Here is a 26,907-nt window from a genome sequence, read left to right on the forward strand (position 1 = left end):
CTACGCGCAAATTACCGTGAAGCCAAATCGGTTGAAATTGAAGAAGACTCCTTTGGTTTTACTGAACAGCGGGGCGGCGATGATCCCCCAGGTACCAGCTCCGAGATGCACTAAACAGGAACGAAGAAACACATTAAGAAAATAAATGGTAAAATATTTAACACTTTCAAAGCATTTCAGAGATTTTTTATTTCTTTACTCATCATCAGTTGATATGTGGCCATCTGAGGGATCGTGTACACCAAACAAACAAAGAGCTCGATAGCAAGACAAGTCGGCGCGACTCACTCGGAACAAGTTTTGAGCATGCTCAAGGCCTTGTCATACCGTATCTGGGGAAGTTTTACGGGTTGACTTGCGGGGAACAAATTTGCTACCCGGAGCTCTCCGCAATTGATCCGCACCTGATAGTACATAACTCGTATCTCGCCCGTTGTGTGCGCATGCAAGTCCGATTTACCCGCAGCCAAGTTTTGAGCATGACCAAGGGTCGTGGGGATTGCCCGCAGGGTCCATCCAGAACGCCAGTAGGAGGCCCTAAGCGGCAACACCTCGTAGGCAACTCCCACGCATGTACTTCGCAGTCCCCGTATACAACCAAGATAATGGTATTCTGTGAGACTTCGGACATTCCTTCAGAGGAATTTCTGCATTGAGTTGTCAACCCCCACGCGCCTGGCACGCAGGTCACACAGAACACCCGCAAGTAGAACTTAAGTAGAACGCGTCCAGCAAGTAAAAAAACAAACAAACATGTAAACTCGCCAAAAACCGGTGCTCGCCCCTTTATTTTTCTTTGAAAACAAAAGCAGAAAAACGGAAGTGGCACCAGAAATATTAGCTGCGGCCCCCCCCCCCCCCCGCCCCCTTCACAGAATTCCTGGATCCGCCCCTGTTATCTACATGTTGATACCATCCAACACATTTTTAAAGAGCAGGTATCTATAGGGATGTTACAATGGAGTGGAAAGACTGGTCCGACTCAGATTTATTCGAGGATTCCCGAATCGAATTGTGTGTACAGCTTTATCACTGATCTCTATGCAAAGACACACACGGCCGAAGAATCCCGACTGGTGCCGATCCTTACCGACGAGCGTACGCTTTAAGGAATAATATAATATTGGTTGAATTGAGGACGAAGCTTCTAACTTTTTGCGAGATATTTAGAAACCCCTTTTTGAACTGTTAAAGACCATACAATTCTAAGAGGAATTCAAAGTTTACTTGATGAAAATCGGTTTTGAAATGGCTGAGATGTCCAAAACAAAGTAAAACAAAACAATCTTAATAAAATTTGGGTTCCACCTTTTATTAGGTTTGCTTTGTTTTGTATACATTAGCCATTTCAAAACCGATTTCCATCAGAATTAATGAACTTTGAATTCCTCTTAGAATTATAATATATGCCGTATGCTTATATGCTTTTATTCTAGGTTTCTCATCATCTAAAAAGAAGTCATTACAAAAACGTTGGAAACCTGAAGCCCCATCTCAACCGAACCTAAACCACGATGCGCATTATTGGATTCGCTGACCGGTGCTATTCGTGGTTTTCGAATGTACCCCGGTGGGCAGCGAATGAATCGGGCAACCTATGTATCCCCACGCTACAGGGTCTCCAAATAATAATCACATAATGCATATATTTTTCTATTTGTAGGCCTACTCCAGATGAATTTGTTGTATTTCCTTCAAAAGACAGATAACTCATTTTGATTGATAATAGAGTAGGTTTGTTTTTCGCGGAAGTGTTGTTTCGTCTGGTTTGAAGCAAGCCATAAGAACAGGAAGATGTCCGGCTGTCTAAAAATGAATTGGCGTGACAATCGTAGGAGTCTTCTATCTGGGTAAGTCTGGTGACGAGTTTATGCTGCAGTTACCATGCAGTAACTGTTGCTTACCATCCATGTCAATAATAAACAGCTAATATTGTTGAGTTTTCCCCATCTACATCATTTAGTGAGTGCAGCACCTCAGGTCCTTTTAGGATTTTAGGGTTTCGAAAGGGGAACGAGAAAATATCAAAAGAAAGAAAGAAACTGTATTCCATTGTATAGCAAATCCCCGGCGATTCGAAGAATCACTGAATGATATCATCATTCTCAGCCAAAGGCTGCAATGTTGTTGTTGTTGTTTTTTTTTTTGTGTATGTGTGTGAGCTATAACACAGCGTTCGGGACAAAACAAACGAGTAAACGGTTTACCACAGCGTCTGATCATTTTGACAATACAACTGGCATGATCTGTCATCCTCTGGCGCAATTCTTTATGGGTCTTTCTCCCCGCCTGGTCTCATTGCCATAAGCAGACTAAAATAGCTGATATCACAGTCATAAATCATATCAAATCATTATTCTGATACATGAGCTGATCTTGAACAAGTTAGTAGTTATCAGGTTTTCCTCTACCTTTCCTTAAGGGAGCTATGATGTCCTTGGAAATTTAACCACCCCCCCCCCCCGAAAAAAAAACCACGATAATCCTCATTGTAGCTTTATTATTCATAGCACATCAGATGAGAACTACACGCCATTCCATTAACGATATTCGTGAACTTTTTGTGAATTACACAAACAAGGCATGTGTGTTTACTCAATTGATTCTTCTTTTTTATCTTTATTTTTCATGGTATTTTTTGTTTGTTTGTTTGTTTGTTTGTTTTGGGTTTGTTTGTTCTGTACCCGCAACAGCGTCCACAGGATCGTCGATGCGTAGTTTCAGTACTAGCCAGCTCCAGGCGAGGTACGTTAAAGAAGCTATGCAGCCGATTATGAGTGCACTCCAAGTTGGAATAACGTCACAGCCAGCGCAAATCGACACCTAAAAAAAGGAACAACAACAGCACAACAAAATAAAAATAGTGATGACAAGAACAACAACAGTCTTCATTCCTTCTTCTGTTTATTACATCGTCACTTCCGACAGACCTATATACACCAGTTTAACCCTTTTTGTCGTCATCAGTGTATTGTCTGTGTATACAATCTCAATTACATAATAAGATAATGTTTCTGAGATGGGTAATATCCCCGTTCTGTTCAGCGTAGAGGCTCTGAAGTACATTGTCTATTCAAGCGCTTTGATAATCTTTACCGAACCATAGCTCTGCGATGAATGGGACAAAAACAGGATGTAAACCTCTGTAACAACAACAATGAAGAGATTATCAGATTACTAGTTTAATGCTGTATAAACACATTCTGTCCATGATTAATGCCAACTTTCAAAGCAGTAGCATTATCCTTTCAAAAGTTATTAGAGTTGAATGTGTGCAAAGGATTTTCAAGAAGTGCAAAAGATTTTCAAAATATTCAAAGGGGCCTCTAACATGTCTAAGCAGTAAGACATACCTGATCACACTACTTTGCAAAAAAGGGGTTGTAGAAAAACTGCTGAAAATACAGTTTCCAATTCATATTATGATCCCAAAATTAAGCATAATGTAGAAGAAAATCTCTTTCAGAAAATATAAAAAACTCAAGATTGACTTTGTTGACCCTTTTTATTTCCTATTTTTGAGTCTCACATAAAATCAAGGGGTGCGACTTTTTGTTGGTTTTGTGATGCATGGTCACAAATATCAAACGACCTTTTCTGCCTTTCTATATATATTGAGGACTTAACGATTTCAACGACGGATGTAACAGATAACATAAACGGACATAATCCCGTTTGCCCCCCCCCCCTCCCCAACCCCCCCCCCCCCCAAAAAAAAAGAAAAACAGGAAGAAAGAAAGGAATACAACGGGACTCTCCGCAATTATAACTTTATAAATAGTAAATAAATCCAAATAACATTCCAGGGTATGAAACAGTAACGTATCATTCACATCCTACAGAAAACCCCACCCGATTTGCTTCAGTGGTCAAAGAGAAATTAGGATCTTTGTAGAACATGTCAGGAATCCCGTCGCTGCAGTTTTTGTCCATTGTATTCACACATTGATATGCAGTTTCAAGAACAAGAACAACTGCTGAACTTGCAGATAACCAGGTGATAACTGAAGCAGACCCATGACATGCTTTACAACGATCCACATTTCTCTGTGATCACTCAACCAAAATGAATTTGATTAACTGCAGAATGTAGATAAGATATTTCATTTCCAGACCCTGAAATAAATTAATTCAGTGTAATTATATTGAAATTTGTTAATGCAGGAATCTTTTTGTAATTTTCTTTTTTTCGGGGGGGGGGGGGGCATGATATATTTTAATGTACATGTAATATAATCAGTATTGATATATTTGTGTCATTAAAACAGACATAGACAACAGGAGTGTGAATGTCCAGTTTGAAGATTTCTTACCGCTCCGGCCAGAGCGCCATTGCAGACCAGGGTAAAGTTCCACTGCTTGGTCGAACCGAAGAGCCTAACCACCGCCATCGTGGTCGTCGACGAGGCCCCGACGGAGACGACGGTGCAGATGATTGAGTGAGCGACGACCACATTATCTCCACGCTTCGACAGAGTGAGGGCAGAACCGCCGTTAAATGCCATGAAGCCGAACACCAGAATGAATGTCCCGAGGGCTATGTACTGTTGATGTTGGTCGTGATGGTGACCGGTGGTGGCAGAAATCGGGAATGGAAAATTAAATTCAAATTCAAATGATTTTCTTTTCATACAGAGTAATACAAAGCAATATACATAATGCCTACATGTCATGATTACATAATACTTTAAGGAACTTTGAATCACATAAGTTTCATAAATCATGATTAGAGTATTATAGTAATATCAACTTTGGTTTGGATAAATAAACAAATAAGCAATTGTGATAATAACGTGAATTGTGATAATGACATATTGAATAGAACATTAACAATTCCCGGAGCTTTACATTCATCGTTCCCTGTTCAAAATCCATTCAAAACTTGCTAACCAAAATCATAAGCAATAGATAAGTGCGCATTAAGAACATCCAGCTTAAACCCTTAAAGAAACAGAATTACGCTCAATGCAAAGAATTCATTAGCCAGAATGGTAACATCTAAAGACAATAATTACTGTGTGAGATATTTGATTTCTTTTTCTTAACTTTCTAGAAAATCGTAAAACTTACAATCTATTCGATCGAAAAGCAGGAGAAAAAGAACACCGTCTTATGCTGAGGTAGAGTCTTCTTTAAATTAAAAGGTACTTCCGCGTTACCCTTAACTTTGAACTCTACTGCTCTCATGGGTGTGAGAAAGAAATGTTTACAGTATTTTTTTTTCAACTTTATTTTCCCAATTCACATGCTGCTTCATATACCAAATACATGCAAAATCATGAATAGTACATTATGGAAAAAACATACATGTATAACATAGAAAACTATGGTATAAGAGCTTGCCATTTTCTCACATGAAAATCTAGACGATTCTTTTTCATAGCTATGATGCGTTCTGTATTTTCCAAATGCTTCATAGAAAACAGAAACGGATTTAGAGTTGGAATGATATTTTTGATTTTACAAGAAAATATAAAATATTTTGTATAATAGATAATTGTATTCACGAAATGTCCCCTTTCAACATGCAAAGTTCCAAAACAGATTTCTTCATCTGTGAACATAACATTGCGGACATTTTTAGCTTTGAGCCAAAAAAATACTTCATACCTGAAGGATGACACATGGGTACATTTCAGAAATAAATGTAATAATGTCTGTGGATGAGAGTCACAAAAATTACAAAGTGCAGAATCACTGATACCTATTTTACATAGATAATATTGAGTAGCGATTTTTCTATGTACGAACTTAAATTGAAAATTACGAATTCTGTTCTCTATCGATGATCTATAGATCAAAGAAAATCGAGACTTCCATAACAAAGAATCTTGTAAGTTCAACAGTAAATCAGTTTCCCATTTTACTTGATGGTCTGTCTCTGAAAGTGTGGTTTTATGATTCTTTACAAAGTATGGGTAACAAAAATTTGAAACTCTTTTGGATTTAAGAAAATTGTTCAGTAGAAGATCACAAGGATTTGAAAGTAATACAACACTTTGACAATCCATATTTTGTTTTATGGTGAATTTCCATTCTTGAGGAATTGCATGTACTATTGAAAAATAAATCAAGAATGACCCTGGATTAAATTTCTTTAATATTTGGTCATAATTCATGAAGGAACCATCAGGCTTGATAATATTTCCTATGTAAATCATATTTGATTCAAACAAATTTCTAGAATAAATAGGCTGACCATCAACTAAAATATGGGAATTAAACCATAATGGCTGTGAAACAATTTCCTTGAATTTAGCTGGATTGTAGTACTTGTAATGACACCATGCAAAGAGAACATTGTACCAAAAAATATCAATATTATCATGTAGAATAAGGTGCCGAGGTGAAAGATTCCATTTAAAGAACATATCACCGCCCATAGTTTTCACATACATTCTAAGAAAAACTTTGTGTTTACTCTCATTTTCTTTATCAAGGTACCTCTTTACCCAAGTTATTTTCATACCAGAGGTAAAAGATTGCAGATGCGGCATTTTCAGACCACCCTCATCATAATCATTATACAACAAAGAACGTTTTATCTTTTCGTTCTTATAACTCCATAAAAACCCAAAGAATAATTTTTGAACCTCATCAAAGAAAGATGGAGGAGGATTTGGCAATATACTTAAAGGATAAATCAATTTTGGAATTATCAAAGATTTTATTATAACAATTTTTCCATACAGTGTCAAAGATCTAAAATTCCACAAATTCAAAAGTGCTCTTATTCCTGCAATTTTAGGTTTGAAATTCAAATCATAATCGTTGGTACAATCAGAGAGGGGAATCTTTATTCCTAGATACATAAACAAATCTGTTGGCCAAATAAATGGAATGTCTCGACACAATGTTTCTGAAAAACCTCCAAGTCTGACTACATTGCATTTCTCAAGGTTTATTTTTAGGCCTGACATTTCTCTGAAACTATCCAACACTCCAAGACATTTTCTTAGATTCAATTCATTCGGCTTCAAAAACATAATTGTGTCGTCTGCATATTGACATATTTTCACATCCATATCGTATATTCTTAATCCCTTGATTTCCTCATTTTGTCGCATTAAACAGCCAAGTAACTCAACTGCAATTATAAAAAGATATGGAGATAAAGGACAACCTTGTCTCACTCCACGTTGTATATCAAAAGATTTCGAAGAAAACCCATTATTTATTACGCAACCCTCAATTTTGCAGTATAGCAATTTGACCCACTGAATAAAAGACTGATCAAAACCAAAGGTATAAAGAGCATAATATAAGAAATCCCAATTTAACATATCAAAGGCTTTTTCAAAACCAATGCTTAAAGCAATACCTTCCATGTTATGCATTTCACAATAATGTTTTATATCAATGAACAACCGTATAATTTCTCCTATGTATCTACCTTTCAGGAAACCATATTGATCCCTACTTATTATATAAGGTAAAACCTTTTTAAGTCTTTGGGAGAGAATTTTTGCCAAAATCTTGTAGTCACTATTAAGAAATGATATTGGACGCCAGTTCTTTAAAAGTAACAGGTCTTTACCGTTTTTTGGAATCAAAGTTATAATGCTTCTTCGCATTGAATGTGGAAGATATTTTTCCTCAAAACATTTATTATACATAGAACATAACAAATCTCTAATCTGAAACCAAAATATTTTGTAAAACTCGATGGGTAAACCATCAGATCCCGGTGTTTTATCGTTTGCAAACGACATTATAGTTTCATAACATTCTTTCTCTGAAATCTTTCCCCCAATGAATCGTTCTTCATTCTGATGCAGTGTAGGTAACACCAAATTTTTAATTGGATCAACATCTAACTTTTTCAGATTGTCTTTGGTATATAACCGGAGATAAAATAACCTTTCTTCTTCAAGAATATCAGTTGCATCGGTTAAAATGCCATTGTTTGTAGAGAAATAGAGAATAGAGAATCGAGAAATACACTTCTGTTGAAAATTTCTCTTTTCCAAATTAAAAAAATACTTAGTATTACGTTCACCTTCAGCAATCCATTTGGCTTTGGTGCGGACAATTATACCACGCACGACTTCTTCCTGTAATTCTTCATATTCCCTTTCTTTCCTTTTCAGATAATTCAATAACACATTGTTATCATTCAAATTATCTGTATTACGCAATTTATTAATTTCTGATTCTAATTTACTCAATCTTTTCTGACGGACACTTTTATTTTCTTTTGAAATTTGAATACACTTTTGTCTTACTTTGTATTTCAAATATTCCCAAGTCTTTATTGGGTTCGAATCTTTGTTTTCAGTCAAAACTAAATCTACTACACTTTGTATCTTTTCCAGATTTTTTGCCGAAGCTTAAATAGATGTGTTGAGTTTCCAAAATCCCGGCCCCCGCTTTGCAACTGACTTCATTAACATCAAAGAAATCAAAGAATGGTCCGTTTTATATCCAAAGCGGATATCACATTTTTCAACTGTAGTGGTTAAGCTTTGGGATATCAAAAAATAATCAATACGACTTCCTATCTTACTGTCATGAGACATCCAAGTGTATTTCAATTTTGATAAATTAAAGGATCTCCATATATCAATCAAATCAAAATCTAACATTATATCAGTTATGGCCTTGAAGCATCGTGGATGATTTTGGATCAAATTCGGAAATTTATCTAACTTAGCATCTAAAATTGTATTAAAATCACCACCGATTACATATGGTTCTTCCCCGTGCATTGCAAGTAGCTTATGCAGATCAGCAAAAAAACTATCGTTGTCATTATTGGGGCCGTAAATATTACCGAGTGTTAACAAATTTGCATTGAATTTCAGGATGACCAACAATATTCTACCATTGTCATCTCTAACAGTGTTTACTATTTCAAAAGTTGCAGAAGGTTTCAGAAGCATACATACTCCTGCACTGTCAGATCGACCATGGTTGAATATGATTTTATATCCCCATTCTTGACACCATCTTTTTTCTGAATCTGGTGAAGAATGTGTTTCTTGTAAGAAAATCACATGATAATCTGAATTTCTTATCCAATTAAAAACGCATCGTCTTTTAAAGGGGTTTCCAAGTCCCCTCACATTCAAAGAACAGAGCTTGATATCAATTGGCTCACTCATGACGTACGTAAAACATTCTCACAGTATTATACGGATTGTACAGACAATATATGAGAAGGAAATTGGCATGTATTTTCATTCCGAAACTCAAAAGGCACAGTATGAACAAGTGATGTGAATTGAGTTTTTGGCCTAGATTTGTAGGCAGATTTGAAATGAAACAAAGCAAAAACCACCACCACCCAAAAGAAACCGTAAAACACGAAAATTGCTGATGTTTACAGTATGTCCCCCCCCAAAAAAAAAAAAAAAAAAAAAAAAAACCCACACACACAATACGATCAGATTTTCGCATTGATAACACCCAATCTTATTATGATTAAACTGCCTAAATGCTACTTCAAGGTCTTAAAATATAACATCTTAGCTCTATTTTGCAGAAAACCCCACTCAATTTAAAGCTGTCACAGCTGAATAATGTGGATTGTTGTAAAGCATGTCATGAGTCTGATTCTTCCAAGTTTAGCACTTCGATGCTCTTGTGTGTGAATGCAATAGACAAAACTTGGAGGGAAGAGATTCCTGGCATCCTCTACAAAATTCCTAATTTCTCTTTGACCACTGACAGACTGAAGCAAATCGAATGGAGTTTTCTGTAAGATGTGAGCAATGAGTTATAGTTTCATACCCTGAATTTGTATTTAGATTGATTCACTATTTTTAAAGATATTGTTGCGGACATACGATACAACCTCATGTATTTATGTCGTTCATCTGACGTGCCTGACGCTGGTCTACCGATAGATTAACGATTGCACACAGTTCAGGTAGCGGTTTAGATGTGAGTAGCTCGTTCAGCTCATCGCGAAATACAAACTTAAATTCGGGACTTATTTTGACTCAATTTATTTCCACTTATAAGAGATTATTTCGTCACTTTAGGTGCTTGAATAAAAATACTTTGAGTTATAAACTAGATGGTATTCAAGTGCGCCAATATGAGGTGAAAGATCACGTGAAAAAAAATATTCATTAAGCCATGTTGGTGATGGATCGCCTTTCTAAATGTATTGAAATCGATTTTTTTTTTTTGATAACGCTACTAAAGAGACTTGGTTGAAGATGTTGTTATGAATACAGTCGATGATGCATAATATCATATTAGCATCCGACGGGTATTCCCTTGTCATTCGTTTCGTACGCTCAGCATCAGTTGGATTAACGTTTCACACACGTTTTCCTTCTCTTCTGTGTATACTAGTAATACAGTTAGCACACGGTCATCATTCGTTAGGTAAACGTCTGGAACAAGATTTTTGCCTGAGAATTTGAACGTATTCGAAGATATCTGGAAGTTGCTCCTGAATGTAGGTTCCTAATGTGTACACGAGGCATACGCTATCGTTCTAGGCATTGTAGCCTTTGAATACTCTGATATAATCTCCTGAACCAGCGACATCCGCGAGTCCTTCAGAGGAGCAGCGGAACATTGGAACCGAGGATTGAGGACGAGGGGTTGTTTTTAAGGCCGAAAAAGCATGTCAACTCGAAAGAGATTAGTCACTTGATTTCAATGTTTATTATACTACATAAAACAGTTTTTCCAAATTCAAGCACTGTAGAGCAAAAAGAGCCTCCTGCAAGGCAATGCTTTAACACTCTGGTACGTCGCAGAACACTTCATAATGCCCACTGGTTAACGACAACCTGGTTGAGATGGAAGACTATCAAAATGTATTCACACACACACACACACTACATACACATTAATACAGTATACTCATTATCCATACGCAGGGTTAGAAGTGGTGGATAGTAATGGCCAGCATTATACTCACAGGTATGGTAGGTTGAACGATCTGTCTCGGCCTCCCTTGCTCGTCAAATCGCCCCAGCCTCGGACCCAAAAGCACGGCTCCTACTAACCCTACAGTACCCCCGGCCATGTGAACCACACCACTTCCGGCAAAATCCTGGATGGGGAGGGGGAGGGGAACCTCAATAATTGTGACCCTTTCAGCACGAGTCACTTAGCAGAGGGATGGTATAGTTTGAGTTCAGATGGGGGATTCAGATTTTTTATTTAACCTTTTGGCAGCTGATTAGAAACCACTTGATATTGCAGGATGGCATGCAATCATTCTAAGAGGAATTATACGTTGATTTGATGAAAATCCGTTTTTGAAATGATTGAGATGTCTCAAAATCAAAGTCATTCTTATAGAACGTGCCTTCCATCTTTTAATATTTGTTCATTTATGGACCATTTTGTTTTGGGATATCTGAACGCATTCTAAAAGTCAGCAGAAGGGTGGTGTGTGTAAAAGATTCAAGTCCTGTATCACACTCTGAGGGAAAATATTGATGTTGTGTGAAAACACACTGCACTATAGGTATAACCAGATTCGCCTAGAACTATAGTTATGGTATAAGGAGTTCCCTCGCTCATTGAAACTTTATAATATAGATGGTCTCAGTTTGTCAAATGATGGAGTACAGTTGCCATGGTTGTGATTTTCAAATGATTCCAAACTGCTACCTACTGTACATTTTGCATCGCTCTTGAAGATAGTTGGAAATACCACGGTTGTAGCTCCATGGAAATACTTTGGCCCATTTCAATATGAATTTCCCTCATTTGGTCAATCGATTGGAACCTCCTGGATTTTTTTTTATCCATATTCATTTGGGTCTCTCCCCCTTTCTTTCTCTCTCTCCCTCTCCAGAAATAATTTATCATTACTCTGTTTGTGAATACTTTTGGCGGCTTCACTGTATAGAATATAGAATAATTCGATGAAAATGTGGATCGGACCCCCTATAAAAGAGAGAGAGAGAGAGAGAGAGAGAGAGAGAAAGCCTGAGGCCGCAAAGGGATATACGTGAGCTTGAAGAATAGATGAATTATGAATAAAGATAGATAAAGACCCGAATTGAATTGTTGGAACATTCAATGCAGCCATGGAGGAGACTCTGCGTCTATATAACGTGTATTTGTTGATATATTTTTCTTTATTATGTGGCTTTCACCATGCAGTTGATGATACAAAGAGGTTCGAACTTCGATTCAACTGCACCCCCATCCCACTTGCGTGCTATATACCGTATCAAAAGCACAATGACCATTAATGAAAAAAAAAATGACAACGCTCCCATCACTGTAATATGGCGCTGTTTGGGATGCAAAGAGCCTTTTGAATGTTTAGCCATGGATGAACCTTTGGCTAATAGCGGTGCACTAAATTTTTGGTGTACAATGCATTCTTTTATTATTATCTCTCTTTTTGTGATTTTTCTGTGTGTCTGTCATTTTGTTTGGCTCATTGACTGTCATGGTGTGTGTGTGTGTGTGTGTGTGTGTGTGTGTGTTTGTCTTTCTGCTTGTTTGTTTTTGTTTGTTTGTTTATTTGTTGAATTGGTGTTTTGTTTCAATTCCATTGAAATGCAGTCATACACTGTGTTTGATTTGACCAACCTGCATGGTAACACCCGATATACCAGGCCCGGAATTCAGCCAGCCTTCTTCGGTCCAGACCCAGTGAGATATCACCGGATATATAAAACCTGCCAAGGAAACGGAGAAAAAAAAATGTATATATATCCCATGTAAAAAATGTTACTTTAGCGAGGGTTTAATTTTCGCGAATTTTGCGAATGACAGTAGGAACACGATTTTAACAACACTCAAAAATAATTGTCATGCACTAATAAAGGTAACTAGCGCATAAGCCTCGGTGTCAATTCGCGAAAACAACATCTCGCGAAAATGTCTGTGACCTCTCCACATGCGAAAATATCTGTACGCGAAAATAGCAGCATATACAGTCGCCAGAAATGTTTAAGTCCATGACGTCACCTCATTATTCCTTAGCCCTTTTCCTATATACGAGACTTTGAAGTCTACAATACTCCCAATGCAGGTTCCTATATATTATTAGGCTATTATTCATGGGCTGCTAGATCGATTGCGCATTCAGAGACTCCAACCCCAAGCACCTTCTGATTGGGAGATTCTCCCGCCTGAAACCCCTAGCAAACGGGAGACTCCAATTTGATGTGCGCGAAGTTCCTTGCTCTAGGGTTCTAGATGCTCTCTCGTTTTATCTACGGCTTATTTTTTCAACATAAAATGATATTAAGTAAGAATTCATTTCAAGCGGGAGATATTAAATTTCAAGCGGGAGAACGGGAGGTTTTGCAAAAAAGGGATTTCGGCGGGAGATCTCCCGTCAAAAACGGGAGAGTTGGAGTCTCTGCGCATTACAAACGCTGTACTTTTATATATGACTATACTATAAATAGGTTATTGAAAATCCAATGTAGAAAGATCGTGCATTTCATGTCATATTTGATGGTTCTTGACAGACAAATATAGTGCTATATATTTTTGTGACATCATTTCCAAAAATAGATACATACTATTTGGGAAATGCCGTCATAAAAAGTGACGTTATTCTGCAAATAGTATACCTACAGCTGCATAGTACTTCCTGGAGCGTCAGCATGCCAACATTTTGACATATTCTTAGATGAAAATACCTATAATCACTTAAACTCTTTCAACCTATCACTAGACTTAAGAACTTAATTTTTGATCCAAAATATGATACCAGCTAGTAATGGAAATTAAGGACTTGTCTACGACAGTCATCGCATTACATAAATCATATTTCCTTCTCTTAAAGAGGAAATCCAGTCAAAATATAAGTTATTCTGATAAAAAAGAGTAAAATTTTAGGAAATAGAACAAAAGAAGAAGGCATGCATAGATTCTGCACAGGTGAACTCGCAAGCAGGCGGTATTGTAATGGAATTACGATGGAATTACATTTCTGAAATATGTGAACCTCCTATGTCATCATCCTTGTTCAGTGTAATTTGTTTAAGGTTTTTCAAAGTATTGTTTCTCTGCTAAAAACCACAATAAATTCCACAAATCTGCACATGGAGTTGTCGATTTATGTACTACATGATGTGAAATTATGAAAATCGTCTGGAATGTCCCTTTAATGCTTTTTTCTAATGCACATTCTTAAAGAGGATGGCTAGTACCTGATCAGTCAGGAATCAGTGGGAATGCTGGGGATGATTGTTCCAATCCTTATGGGATTCATTTGAGAGTACATTATATATCTATTGTTGTGTGAAAATTATTTTCTTCAGAATGGTTCCATATTCAAGTAATGTGCAGTTTAATCGCCCCGTCACTGTACAGGCATGCTAACCTGGAAACTTTAAACTGCACATTTCTTGAATATGACACCATTCTGAAGCAAATAATTTTCACACAACAATAGATGCATGATGTACTCTTAATTAAATTCCACATTAAGGATTGGAACAATCATCCCCCAGCATTCCCACTGATTCCAACTGATCAGCTAGCCATCTCCTTTAAATTCAGCCCCCCAGTCCTTTCGACACTCCATCGATAAAATAATGATATTATTGTCTGCAACGATTCAGGCGGTTCCGTACATTTAAGCAAGAGAAGAGGGGGTTTTTTTATCGTGGTTGGTGTTTTGCGCTTTACGATGTCGTCCTTGACGAGATAAAGGTTAAAAAATGAAAAGATGAATACACAAAATGATAAAGACGAAAGGAAAAAAGCCCGAAGCAAAGGGGTCAACATTTTCACGTATAATAGATTTTACTGCGCAACTATTCAGCCTATGACGAGGCAATGAACTTGTTCAAATCTTTTCATTGGTTTTTGCCTGGTATGTTTTAAATCCCTGAGCGACGTGATTGAGATACCGTCAATAGTAAGCCTATTTGCTTATGTGGTCGTTGTTGATTTGGTGGGGGTTTAAAAGGAAAAATGGGCATGATGGGCAAACGCCGAATTCAAATTTGGTGCATGGAATCGTCAACAATAATGGCCTGACCTGTCCTCCTTTTTGCCTTGAAACTAATCCGAACCAAAAAAAAAAAAAAAAAAAAAATGACAGTGGTATAATAATGACCAGCAAAATTACGTATAGACGCAGCAGTGCTGCACCGGGATTCTACAAACATTCTGTACTCACGACGTGTGGAACTCCTTTGTCAAATTAGCGACCTTTAAATCTGCGACGCGAACACTAAGACGACGTATCCTTCCCACATTGGACAATGGAAGCTGCTGTCTCGCGCATGCGCAGAACACCATTTGTGGCCGTCTTAGCGTTCGCGTCGCAGATCTAAAACTCGCTATTGTTGATAGAGGAATATGACGATAAATATGACAGAGAATACTCCTTTCCTCTCATCCTCTAACCTAAGCCACCTCTTTTCAGGTACACTGCAAAAATCGGGTGTTAAATGTGAAACGCTGTTGCAACTGGTGTAAAATTCCCGGTGTTCATTTTTCTAGTCTTAGATTAACAACTCCGGGTGTCACTTTAAAATATAAAACTATTTTTAGACAGGTAACTAGCATACTGTTTCCTTGTTGTTTTGAAGTTGAACAAGTCAAACAAGGACTTTCTGATAAAGTAGGCCCATTTGATTTTTGGAAAAAAAAAGGAAACACATTTACACCACAGTATAACAGCAACTGGTGTGATCTCCTATTGACACCAGGCTGGTGTATACCCTTAACATTAACACCAGCACTATCAAGTCAACACCATGTAGTGTCATTGTTGAATTAACACCAGCGCAATATCAAAATATCATCAGTTACAGTGTCAAATTAACACCGCGAATTGTCAGGTGAGCACTTATCAACACCATTACAACATACTTTCTACACCTTTCGGTGTGGTCCTCTATTGGCACTGTACACATGCATGTACATGTGTGTGTGTGTTGTGTGAGTGTAGGGGGGGGGGGACACAATCCTTACGCGTACACTGCAAAAAGTTCGGTGTAAATATGAAACACCGAGCTGGTGTTAAATTTCCGGTGCTCATTCATGGTGTTGGATGAACACCTCCGGGTGTCATTTCAAAATACTTTTTTTTGAATACTAGTAGTTTCTTAGGGACTGAATTTCTTGTTAATTCTGAACAAGACGATGAAGAATTTTCCGATAAAGTACTTGATTTTTGAAAAAAAAAGAAGTGTAAACACATTTACACCACAGTAACATCAGTTGGTGTGGTCTCCTATTGAAGCTGGACGGGTGTTATACATGTACCATTGAAATTAACACCACCAATATCAAATCAACACCATGCGGTGTCATGAATGAATTAACTCTAGCGCAGTGTCAAAAATATCATCAGCCACAGTGTCAAATTAACACCACGAAGTGCCAGGTGAACACTTTTTAACACCGTCACAATACATTATCTACACCTGTGGGTGTGGTCCTTTATTGAAGCTTGATCGGCGTTAGATTTAACACCCATGGTGTTAAATCTAACACCGTTGTTTTTACAGTGTATATACGAGATTCCAGACAGAGAAGAAATCATGCATGTTTCACTATCCACGACGAATGCGGTTCACAAGTTCAAGTTCCCCTTCAAAATCATCCTCATACCAAAAGGCAAGACATGCTTCATTAACCGTTAGAGAGATCATGCCTGAAATAATTGTTTCACAAGAGATATTCCCCATACAACGTACACCTCTTCACTTAATGCAAACACAGCCCGCCCACAATGACTCCTTTGTATAGCCGGAACTCAAGCAGAAACTCGCGTCTCTTCGAATGGCAAAAATGCAATAATGACTATTTGAAACATGCGGCTTTACAAGGGTATAATATAGCCTACAGGAAATCATAGCTAGACTGCCGTGTGTTTTCCAACACGTTAACTGCTTACTTATCCGTTATACTTTTTGTTTTAAACACGTTTGGCTTGTGAAAGAATAAACACGCATGCTGCGGGGCAACAGAATAATCATCCTAAAGTATAGGCTTCTTTTGGTATTCGATATCTTCTATTGTTTAGGGCAAAACTCTAGCATACCATGGAGAGACTTTTGATTGCGTTGCTTGAAAATAAAATGAAATAAATAAAAAGAAAATACTCTGGGTCCCTGCGGAATTTCGGCTTAGCTCACAGTGCAATCGTTCATTATTCATCTGCATTGTTAACGAACCTTTTTGTTGACGAACCCAGGAATAACAGTTGACAATGGTATTTCCTCTGCGACGTATTTGTTATACGGTTTACTCAGTATTTGAAAAGTAGCCGTGATAACAAGCATGGCATACGATGGGATTCGAACCCAAGACCGCCTGACTGCTGGATAGAGTGCACCAGCTGCTGTTCTCGGGCTATAAACCATCACTGGCTATTGGGCGGTAGTCTATAGCAGATGTGACGCCTGCCTATGATATCGTAGGTTCGAATCCCACCCGAGTATATACCCATGGTGTTCATCATGTCCACAATCCGGTTAACACTGGATAATCAGTGCTTATTTACATCGACGAAGTGCAATTTGTCATTCAGTTGCGATCAAAAATAACTCGACGCAAGAACCATTTTATTTGAATTCCGGGAGTACGTATTTCTACGTAATCTATACTCGGATCATGACATGATTAAATCTGTGTGATGATAATAAGGTACTGCGCTTTAATACTGGTTTTGATTACTTCTTGGCAGTAGCAAACCAATCGCTGTTTCCTTGACAAAAGTGATATATCGGAGTGTGTTCTGATTGTAACCACTGATCTTTGTTTGAATTCGACACCTAAACCCTTATATCTTTATTAGCATCTATACACTTTATGAAACAATGCATCTTTATGTTCAGGTCTTATCCCCATTCTGCTAAATAAAATACTAGTATGTATACTACAGTTTTATGTAAGAATACGTAGATTTTCTGGGCTGCTACGTGTTCATGAATCTGCTTATAGTGGCAATTCTTAAGTCTGCATAATTTCTCAGGTAATCATTTGCATATCAATTGATAATAGTACATATATTTTACTTAATGGAATCAATATATTTATACATTTATTTTCTTTCTTGGAATCATGTATATTGTAATCTGTATACTGATATTATATTAAATATTACTGAAAAGAATCTTGATTTATGTATGATATTATTTTGAAAGAAAAATAAACCAAATAAATCAAACAAACAAACAAACAAACAAACAAACCCGAGCAAGACTATAAAGAAACCAAGCCAGCTGAGATATCATTGGGACATAGCAGGGTGATGAATAAGGCAAGGGTTCGGGCACCCTTTGCCAACTTCGTGAACAAGATTATTCTGTGCTCATTGTACAGTATACGTAACTTCGAATAATATTATTTGTCTAAGAAATATAATTTACATGACAAAATCTTGTCAATAACTTTACTTAGCAAATACGGTATAGAGAATTTGTTGCATTTTATCTACCATGGAGTCGCAATCATTCTAGTCTCTCCATGACGTATGCATTGATTTATGTATAGGTCTATCCCTATGTGTGTATGTGTGTATGTAGGCCTATGTATGCTAGTGTGTTTGCTTCTGTAATTGGAATGTGTTATCTGATATCGCGATATGGATGTTTCCATTTTCGCATATCATACTTGACTCCGTCTTTTATCAAAGGAAACCAAAACCCAAAGAGAAATGCGGATTGAGTGAAAGCAGCAACATTAGTAGAACACATCAGTGAAAATTTGAGGAAAATCGGACAATGGATGTAAAAGTTATGAATTTTTAAAGTTTTGGCGTTGGAACCGCTGGATGAGGAGACTACTGGAGGTTATGACATCATGTGTGGACAACAATATAAGGAAAGTAGTAAGGAAATTCCACAAAAATTAATTTTTCATGAAAATTACACATTCTGTCAACTTGATACTGACATAATATGTTAAGGGCAGCAGTTATCCCTCCTGCTTTCTGAAAGTGGTTAGTCTAGTGCTCTTTCATTATGCTAGAAAAGTAAATTTTTGTGGAATTCTCCCTATATTTTCTTTGTATTGTTGTCCACACATGACGTCATATGCTCAAGTAGTCTCCTCATCCAGCGGTACCAACACCAAAAGTTTAAAAATTCATAACTTTTGCATCGATTGTCCGATTTTCCTCAAACTTTCACTGATGTGTTCTACTAATGTTGCTGCTTTCACTCAATCCACATTTGTCTTTGGGCTTTGGTTTTCTTTAATTTCAAGGCTGTGCGTGTATCACATGATATGTATGTGTGTGCGTGCGCGCGGACGTGTGTGTGTGAGAGAGAGTGTGTGTTCTTTTGTGCAAGAACATAACAAGCAAATAATCAATGAAACAAACAATCAATCAAACATATTAACAATCAATCAAACAAACAAACAGACACACACACACACACATACACACAAGAGAAAGGAGGGGAAATTAAGCCGTCGCACACCTGTCATTGCTGCCGAGTAGAGGATGTACGGGAGGAAGGCCAACCTCTCAGCAAGGGCTCCGGAGATGGTCGTGGTGCAGGCGGCGGCGAAGGTGAATTCGAAATAAAAGAAGGCGTACTCCTGCGCCGAGAGGTTGTCGAAGAAGAAGTATGACAGCCCGATGAACGGGTTGCCCTTGCCGAAGGCGAAGGCGAACCCCACGGCCCAATAGACAAGAACTCCTATACCTAAAGATGGGAGAGTTTAAGGGGGGAATGAATCTCGTGTTTGACAGCATTAAACACGAGCATCGCAGAAAGAATTAGGGGGAAGGGTAGGGCTGAGTCATCATTTACCTTTTTCACCGTTTATTGTTGTTACAAAGCCATGCTAAGCCAAGTAATGATAGCCATAATATTGATAAAAACAATACAGGAACCTATACATTACAAGCTTTGCTTTTTAGTAGGTCCCCACATTTCATGTTTGTATAATTGTCTTCTCTTGTATTCTTTGTCATTACGACGCTATGTCCAGTCTTATGTTCAATCGATTGTATCATGTTATTTGTGTTTTGAGGTGTGGAACAATCAAATCAAATCAAATCAAATCAAACAATAAAATAAGTGATAGCAATGATTTAGTTTGATGATAAGAATGCATTTTGCTGAAAGGAAATGCATAAATTCTTACCACACCTATGACACCCGTATGGTAGGTATAGCTCATACAAAGATTGGAATGGAATCTTTTGTCTAGGGATATATAGGACCAAAGAATTTCCTTGAAGGAAAGAATTAATATTCTAAAAATAAATTACAGGACGAAGTTCAGAAGAGAGGATATAGGACGCTAAAGAAGGCTTAGGACGCTTAAAGAAGACTTTTCCCTGTTGTGCCCATAATATACTTTAAAAACTATTTTGCCACAAAGCAACTGATAACAAAAAAAAAAAACAAGTCATTTAGTTATAACTTTTTTAATTGGTTAGCTGCGTATTACAATAGATTGGTTTCAGATTTGATACCGTGACCACTGACGAAGAATTTGATGATGTTGCAATACATTAACACATGACGCTCCACGGCAGTATGTTTACTAGAGCACGGTTGGTCAATAAAATATGAAGGTATCAAAATTGTTTGTTGTTGTTGTTGTTGTTGTTAATCAGAGAGCTTCAATATTGCTCTCTGCTTTCAAGTTGCCCCTTTTCCGTTTGTAAATTTAATGAGGTAGTTTAGATTTCAACAACAACACCGACGACGACATCGACAACGATGACATCCACAACAACAACAACAACAACAACAACAACAACAACAACAACAACAGCAGAAGGAGAATTTAAACTTACCTGAGTCCATAAGGTTCTTCATGACGGTATTTGTAAAATTCTTTGTCCGTATGGAGCCGGCTTCAAGGTAGGCAAAGCCGCAATGCATGACTTCAGAGCAGTAAGAATATAAAAGAAAGAAATACAGTAATGTTACTTCGTCTTTATCACTTCAGTTCTTATGACATCGTATTATCACTACCAGGTTCCACTTTTATATTCTTCTCATCCAGTTTGCTTTGTTTTGCTTATGCAACCTTCTCTGTTATACCAAGGAAAGTGAAATATTAATGTTTTTTTTTTTTTGAAAAATAAAATAAAATTTGAATTGAATTGAATTGAAATGTGTTTTACTTCCGGGTAACATCTTTATCGGAGACGGGAAAAAAAGAATAGTAATAATAATGATCGCAGAAAAGCATGATAACGCTGAATGGCATCAGAATTGGATGTGACTTTTTTGTTCATGCCATGGTCTGTGAGATCTTCTGAGCTTTTAAGATTATTCATGACATGATTCTGATCATACCAGCAATTACAAGCACAAACATGACAAATCTGCATCTGTTAGTCCCAGTTGTTAGCTACGACTGTGATATCAGTGATAATTGCTATTTTTCCGCATATATCTTTTTCCCTTTCCCCCTGCTACAAATAACCTCATTCCTTTTTAAAGTCGAATTTGTAATTCCACGTGTCCAAAATTACTTCTGTTTTCCTTTGTAGCGTATTGGCATATTCTCTTTCTTTCTTTCCATTTTTCCATTCACTTCTGAAATTTATAATTCTTGAAGAAAATGAAATATCAGACTTCCAAATCATAATACTAATCGAATGATCACTCATTCCATTGTGAATTACATCAAAACTCTTCACTTTAAAGGGAACAAAAGCGATACATCCGACGTCAGAGTTTTACAGCATTTTTCTATTTGGCAACCTTTCTTGAGCTGTCGAATTTGATGAAGTGCCTGCATACCCCTATATATACTCTGTGTGTCTGTGTGCATGGGTATTGTTAAATTTTATTAAGCATTTTATTCATCTACGTATTAGTTAATTAATTAATTAATTAATTAATTAATTAATTAATTAATTTGTTTATTTATTTATCTATTTATATATTTATCTATTTATTCATTCATTCATTCATCCATTCATTCATTCATTCATTCATTCATTCGTTCATTTGACTGGAAACTATAGGCCTAAGTGGGACGGGAGGAAGGACATAATTAGATGTCTTCCTGGGATTTCAAAAGGGAGAGGAGACGGGAATATGGAGGAGTAATTTTTTCTGATGATTTTGGACAGTTTATTGTATAGCCATATTGTAAGGAAGGGTAGTTAGGGATAATTGTTTTTGGGGATGTGGTTTATTGTAGATATGCTTTTATTTTTGTGTAATTGCTGTACTATGTGGTATTTTACTTGTTATATTTTACTTGTTATATTGAAAAACAAAAATATATATTTTAATTGCTTTCTTTGTTAAAGGAATTATTCTGTTATGTTGTACAGTAATGCCAAAGTGAATCGATGTTTCATAGTATTACGTGATTGAAAGGGAATTAATACTATATAGTTGTAGTTGAATAAAAAGAAAAAGTCTATGGGGGCAGTAATTACCCAGGTTTTCTGTCGTTATTCAGTCAGTCACTTGATATGGCAGTCAGAGAATAGCAATGAAGTGGACTACAAACTGTTTATGTATGGAAAATGTTCTATTTGTTTTATAAGCATGAAGCTGTATAGGCCTACCAGTGCGATTGCCTTTCACACGGTATAAACTTGTAAACAGAATCACTTCGCCATTTTCTATTGTGACGTCTCATTCGTATAGTGCTCCAAACAGGAAGACAATGAGGTGTAATGACTTTTGTGCGAGAAGAATAATACAGTGCATTGGAATTTTCAAGCCTGATGACAAGAGGTTAAATTTGCCTTTCAAGGTATATACCGACAGGCAAAGGACTTTGTGTTTGCTAAATGACCGAAAACCATCCATAAACACTATATCACCTTTACCGTGTTTACATTTTTTTCAGCTGAAATAGTCCTGACAACTTCACAAAGGAACTCTATTTGTGCAAATATCTTTTGGTTGACGTCCTGCAACGATATAGAATATTACTGGTCTTTGAGTGTGAGGCTTATCATGCAAAGTATTATAGAGATCTGTATATCGCTGCTCCCTGCAATAATACACCCAGTCGAAACCACCTTGACATTCATACGTGATCTCATTCTGAGTCTTTTTTTTTTGTTTACATTATCTATTCAAAATCTGGAACCAAAGTAATGAGGCGGTAGTTGACGGAAGCTCAAACTTTATGGGGGTGAGAATTCGATCCATGGAAACTCACCAAGGAACTATGATGGGAATCTTGTTCAAAACTATTGAGCACTCAAAACACAGTGATTCCGAAGAACAAGGGAGACCTACAGTAACAAAGAACAACATTTCGTTTTTGCTCTCTTTTCGCGTATTTTTTTTGTCCTAAAACCAACACGCTCAGACGATTCTTGACATAGCCTTTACCTTCTTGCATTTACGTCCTGAACAAGGTGTCTCGGCGGATTTTGATAAGTCATCGAGGCCTGTTAGCCCTGCATTGAGCAAAAGCATGCCTGCACGTGTGCCATGAGGCTGCCTTCTCGCCTTCTCTGCCTAAAACAATGTGCCATTATAGTGAGTTTTCCCAAATCCTGCCTTGATGACGCACCTCAGCGAGATTCATTGGCTGATATTCACAAAGACAGTTTGAAAAGTTATGCAAACTTATTTAACGCGCATAAGCGTTTCGCGTATACGCCAACAAACATCCAGTCATGAACGCTCGCTGACCCTGCTGACACGCGATTCAAATCCCCTTCCCTTTTCAAGGTCTCTGTTCTTTTCCCTTAATTCGCAGCCCCAAAAGACATGAAAGAATAGACAGTCCGTTCGCAAACGAAAGCATCAGATTATTCATATTATACAAGTGCATTGTAGCTAAATAATGGAGCACATAAGCGTTTCGCGTATACGCCAACAGACATCCAATCATAAATTAACGTTCGCTGACCCTACGGATACGACACGGGATTTAAATCTCCTTCCCTTTTCTGGGTCTCTGTTCGAAGATTCTATTCCCTTTATCCGCAGCCCCAAAAGACATGAAAGAATAGACAGTCCGTTCGATTATGAAAGCATCAGATTATTTATATTATATAAGTGCATTGTAGCTTAATAATGGAGCACTGGATAATCAGTTTTAAGCAGAATGAAAAAAAAAATTAAATTTAAAAGAATACCTTACATGCAAGGTAGGGCCACAAGCGACCTGGCATAATAAGGTCCAAGGATCGGCTGTATCGTTTGATAAACAGGATAATGATTCTGTGCGATTCTCACAAATTATGTAATGCATGGCGATGTTTCAATTTAATGTTGTTGCCAAGTATTTTCAGCCATCGTTCCTTCTTCTATCTTTATACGACAAGACAGGATGCCAGTGATTACACCATTCAGCTTCTTGTGAGCTTCAGTAGAAGAAAAAAAAAAAACCCAAACACATTAAAAGACAAGTTCACCTTCATAGACATGTGGGTTGAGTGAATGCAGCAATATTAATAGAACACATCAGTGAGAGTTTGAGCAAAATCGGACAATCCGTTAACAAGTTATGAATTTTTGAAGTTTCTGCTCAGTCACGGCTGGATGAAAAGACTACTATAGCTTGTGATGTCACATGAGTACAACGATATAAAGAAAGAATAAAGAAAATTCAACATATTTCCATTTTTCTCGCATAACAAAAGAACACTCGACTTCTCTCTTTCAGAAGGCAGGGGGAATAATATTACCCTTAACATACGTCAGTAGCAAGTCGAAGAAATGTGCACTTTATTCAAAAAGTAAAGTTTTGTTAAATTCTCTTTCTATTTTCCTTATATAGTTGTACGCATGTGACATCATACACTGTAGTAGTCTTCTCCCCTAGCAGTGATTGCACAGATATCTTAAAAATTCATAACTTTTGAACGGATTGTCCAATTCTCCTCAAACTTTCACTGATGTGTTCTACTAATATTGCTGCATTCTCTCAATCCTTATGTATATGAAGGTGGACTTGTCCATTAACTTTTAAACAGAGTGCCGGGGATTAGACAGTTTAACTTCCTAGAACTTTAAAGGACAAGTTCACCTTCATAAACATAAGGATTGAGAAAATGCAACAATATTAGTAGAACACATCAGTGAAAGTTTGAGGAAAATTGGACAATCGATGCAAAAGTTATGAATTTTTTAAAGTTTTGTGTTGGAACCGCTGGATGAGGAGACTACTACAGTTTGTGAGTCATATGCGTACAACAGTATAAAGAAAATGTAAAAGAAAATTCAACATATTTTCTCTTTTTTCGCATAATTAAAGAGCACCTGACTTGCCTCTTTCTAAAGGCAAGGGGAATAATATTACCCATAACATTTGTCGGTAACGAGTCAGGGGAATGTGTACTTTTTTCAAAAGATGGAATTTTGTGAAATTCTCTTTATATTTTCCTTATATTGTTGTACGCATGTGACATCTAAGTTATTCATACACTGCAGTAGTCTTCTCATCCAGCGGGTACTGCACAAAAATTTCAAAAATTCATAACTTTTGAACGGATTGTCTGATTTTCCTCAAACTTTCAATGATGTGTTCTACTAATATTGCTACATTCTCTCAATCCTTATGTTTATGAAGGTGAACTTGTCCTTTAATTGTTCAAAAAAGAAATAACCAAAAAAATCCAGTTTACTTACAGAACACTATGGATCCGAAGACGGTGAGGAAGAATGTGTCAACATTTTCCGTCAGTAACTTGACATCTTCCGCCGTCTTATTCCAGTTCGGCACTCCGTCTGCCATTTTGACCTGCTGAGATTGACAAGTGTGAAGAAATATGTGGTAACTTATTTCTCTCCCTCCGCTTATTTCTCTTTCCCTCTCTTTCTCTCGGTCGTTATTGAAGATGAAATAGTTTTGGCGTTTCCGATCCTATAATCCTTTCTCCACACGTGTGGAAATGGTGCTCAGAAGTGTTAGGGTGTAAAGTGTTCGAGGATACTGGATCCGCGAAGTATCATTTCAGGTAGTAGCCTGGTTAGATCCCTTTGGGTGATCTCTCCCAATGATCGAGGTGCTTCATTTACCAGCCAGGGCGCCTCTCATCCCTCTCTGTGTGAGAACATATATTAATACAGGGCTAACTAACAGTCGAATATGCACATAGGCGTAACACGCACAAAAACACTTTCTCGCTTCAGTAAACTTGCCTCGGGAGACAAACTCCTTTTTGTTAATTGACTTTTTTTTTTAATAAACGAAGACAAAAACAAATCGTAGAATACAATAAACGAAAAAAATTACAACAATAACGCATGCCTACGCTTCATGTGATCCATGAATGTGTAGGCCTATTGCGTGGTCGTTTGACAAAAACAGACTAGCCTTCGTCTCTTGTTAAAGGCACGTGAGTGTGAGTAAAGGGGTGTAGGTAGTTTTACATTCATAAATCTACATGAAAAGTAATCTGCTACACAGGAACCTTGAAACTCGCGGAGGAGCCGAGGGGGGGGGGGGGGGGGCAGAAACACACAAATTTTGGTCATAAGGAAATACCGATTTTCTTCATGTTTTAAACTTCAACAAGACGAACAAGAACTTTCCGATATATTATATAAAGTATTTGATTTATGAAAAGTTGTGAAAACATTTACACCACAACGTAACAGCAGTTGATGTGGTCTCCTATTAACAATGGGCGAGGGTTATGCCATATTGGCAATAACACTAGCCATATCAAATCAATACCGTGTAGTGTCATTGTTGAATTAACACCAGGCAGCGCAGTGTGAAAAATATCACCATCTATATAAGTACAGTGTCAAATTAACACCGCGAAATGCTAGGTGAACACTTTTCAACACCATCACACCATACTTTCTGCACCTGTCGGTGTGGTCCTATATTGACTCTTGATCGGTGGTGGATTTAACACCCATGGTGTTAAATCTAACACCGGGGTCCTTTTGGAACGTGAGGCAGACGCGCTACCGACTCAGCTATTAAATTAGTCCAGATACTGGACGATTTTGATCGTCCGCATTCCCCACTAACACACGCATACACATGCATGCACCCACACACAATGCGCCCAAACGCTGATTGCGACACTTCACGCCACCAATTGGTACTCCCGACAAAAATCAGGAGGGGAGAATTGTATAA

At 37.4% G+C, this 26,907-nt stretch overlaps 1 protein-coding gene across 1 annotated transcript; it reads right to left on the reverse strand.

Moving 5' to 3' along the window:
- LOC139714868 (putative ammonium transporter 1) lies at nt 1-25,545 on the reverse strand. The gene is made up of 8 exons (XM_071626517.1): nt 25,440-25,545; nt 20,669-20,758; nt 19,335-19,562; nt 12,520-12,608; nt 10,883-11,017; nt 4,314-4,544; nt 2,685-2,823; nt 1-110 (listed from the first exon to the last, which is right to left on the reverse strand). Exons 1-8 carry the CDS (start codon nt 25,543-25,545, stop codon nt 1-3), a joined length of 1,128 nt encoding a protein of 375 aa, XP_071482618.1.
- Between the last annotated feature and the right edge of the window lie 1,362 nt (nt 25,546-26,907).

This window comes from Diadema antillarum, unplaced genomic scaffold (genome assembly GCF_040938485.1).
Source record: "Diadema antillarum isolate AM-2024a unplaced genomic scaffold, OU_Dant_1.0 seq00002485_RagTag, whole genome shotgun sequence".
Taxonomy (NCBI): Eukaryota; Metazoa; Echinodermata; class Echinoidea; order Diadematoida; family Diadematidae; genus Diadema; species Diadema antillarum.